Source organism: Aptenodytes forsteri, unplaced genomic scaffold, assembly GCF_000699145.1.
Source record: "Aptenodytes forsteri isolate BGI_AS27 unplaced genomic scaffold, ASM69914v1 Scaffold276, whole genome shotgun sequence".
Lineage (NCBI taxonomy): Eukaryota > Metazoa > Chordata > Aves > Sphenisciformes > Spheniscidae > Aptenodytes > Aptenodytes forsteri.
In genome coordinates this window covers 577,612-578,463 of record NW_008795479.1, presented here as the reverse complement: position 1 = coordinate 578,463, position 852 = coordinate 577,612, and the positions used below count along the sequence as shown (strand labels likewise).

The following is an 852-nucleotide window of genomic DNA, read 5'->3' as shown; positions in this document are numbered from 1 at the left end:
GGGGGGGCCGTGGGCCAGCACCACCAGCAGCGCCGTGTCCCCCAGCAGGTGCTGCTGCGGGCCCGGGCCATCGAGAGCCAGTGCTACGTGGTGGCGGCCGCCCAGACCGGGAAGAACCACGAGCGCCGGACATCCTACGGCCACGCGCTGGTGGTGGACCCCTGGGGCGCCGTGGTGGCCCAGTGCCGCGAGGGACCTGGGCTCTGCTACGCCGAGATCGACCTCGACTACCTGCACCGCATCCGCCAGGAGATCCCGGTGCACGGCCACCGCCGGCCTGGCCTGACCTCTATGGCAGGGTGGCGGCGGCTGCAGGGCTGGCAGCGGTGCCGTGAGCCCCTCGCTGGTACGGTAAAATCCAGAGCAGGGCCACGTCCGCTCTGCTTCAGGCCGTTTCTCCCCAAAACGCAGCAGCAAGATGCGCTCAGGGCTCCCCCGTCGCCCTGTGCTGCAGCCAGGAGGGTGTCCCCCCCTCTTTTTTGGTGTCCCCCCCTCTTTTTTGGTGTCCCCCCCTCTTTTTTGGTGTCCCCCCCTCTTTTTTGGTGTCCCCCCCTCTTTTTTGGTGTCCCCCCCTCTTTTTTGGTGTCCCCCCCAAGCCCCTGCACTGCTGCGGGGGGGCAGGGGCGGAAGGAAGGAGCCAGGCACTGCAGTAGATGTTTATTTCAAGAAACCCGAAAGCTACAGAGGGAATATGACCATTATATTGAAGTTTAAAAAATACAGAAGTCACAGAAATTACACCAAGTTGTGCCAGAATCGTCCGTAAGCAGAGGGGGGCTGCGTGCCCCAGGGGGGGAAAGGGGGGGGAACCACACGCACCACGAGTCCCGGGGGGCTGCCCCCCACCCTGGG

General features: G+C 64.9%; 1 protein-coding gene across 1 annotated transcript in view; it reads left to right on the top strand.

Moving 5' to 3' along the window:
- Positions 1-726, top strand: part of NIT1 (nitrilase 1) — a 3,064-nt gene extending 2,338 nt beyond the window's left edge. Inside the window, exons 5-6 of the mRNA XM_019472574.1 lie at positions 49-472; positions 574-726. Of these exons, the coding sequence (XP_019328119.1) occupies positions 49-472; positions 574-653 (504 nt within the window). The 3' untranslated portion in view covers positions 654-726. The remainder of the gene's footprint in view (positions 1-48; positions 473-573) is intronic.
- The last annotated feature ends 126 nt before the right edge of the window (positions 727-852 follow it).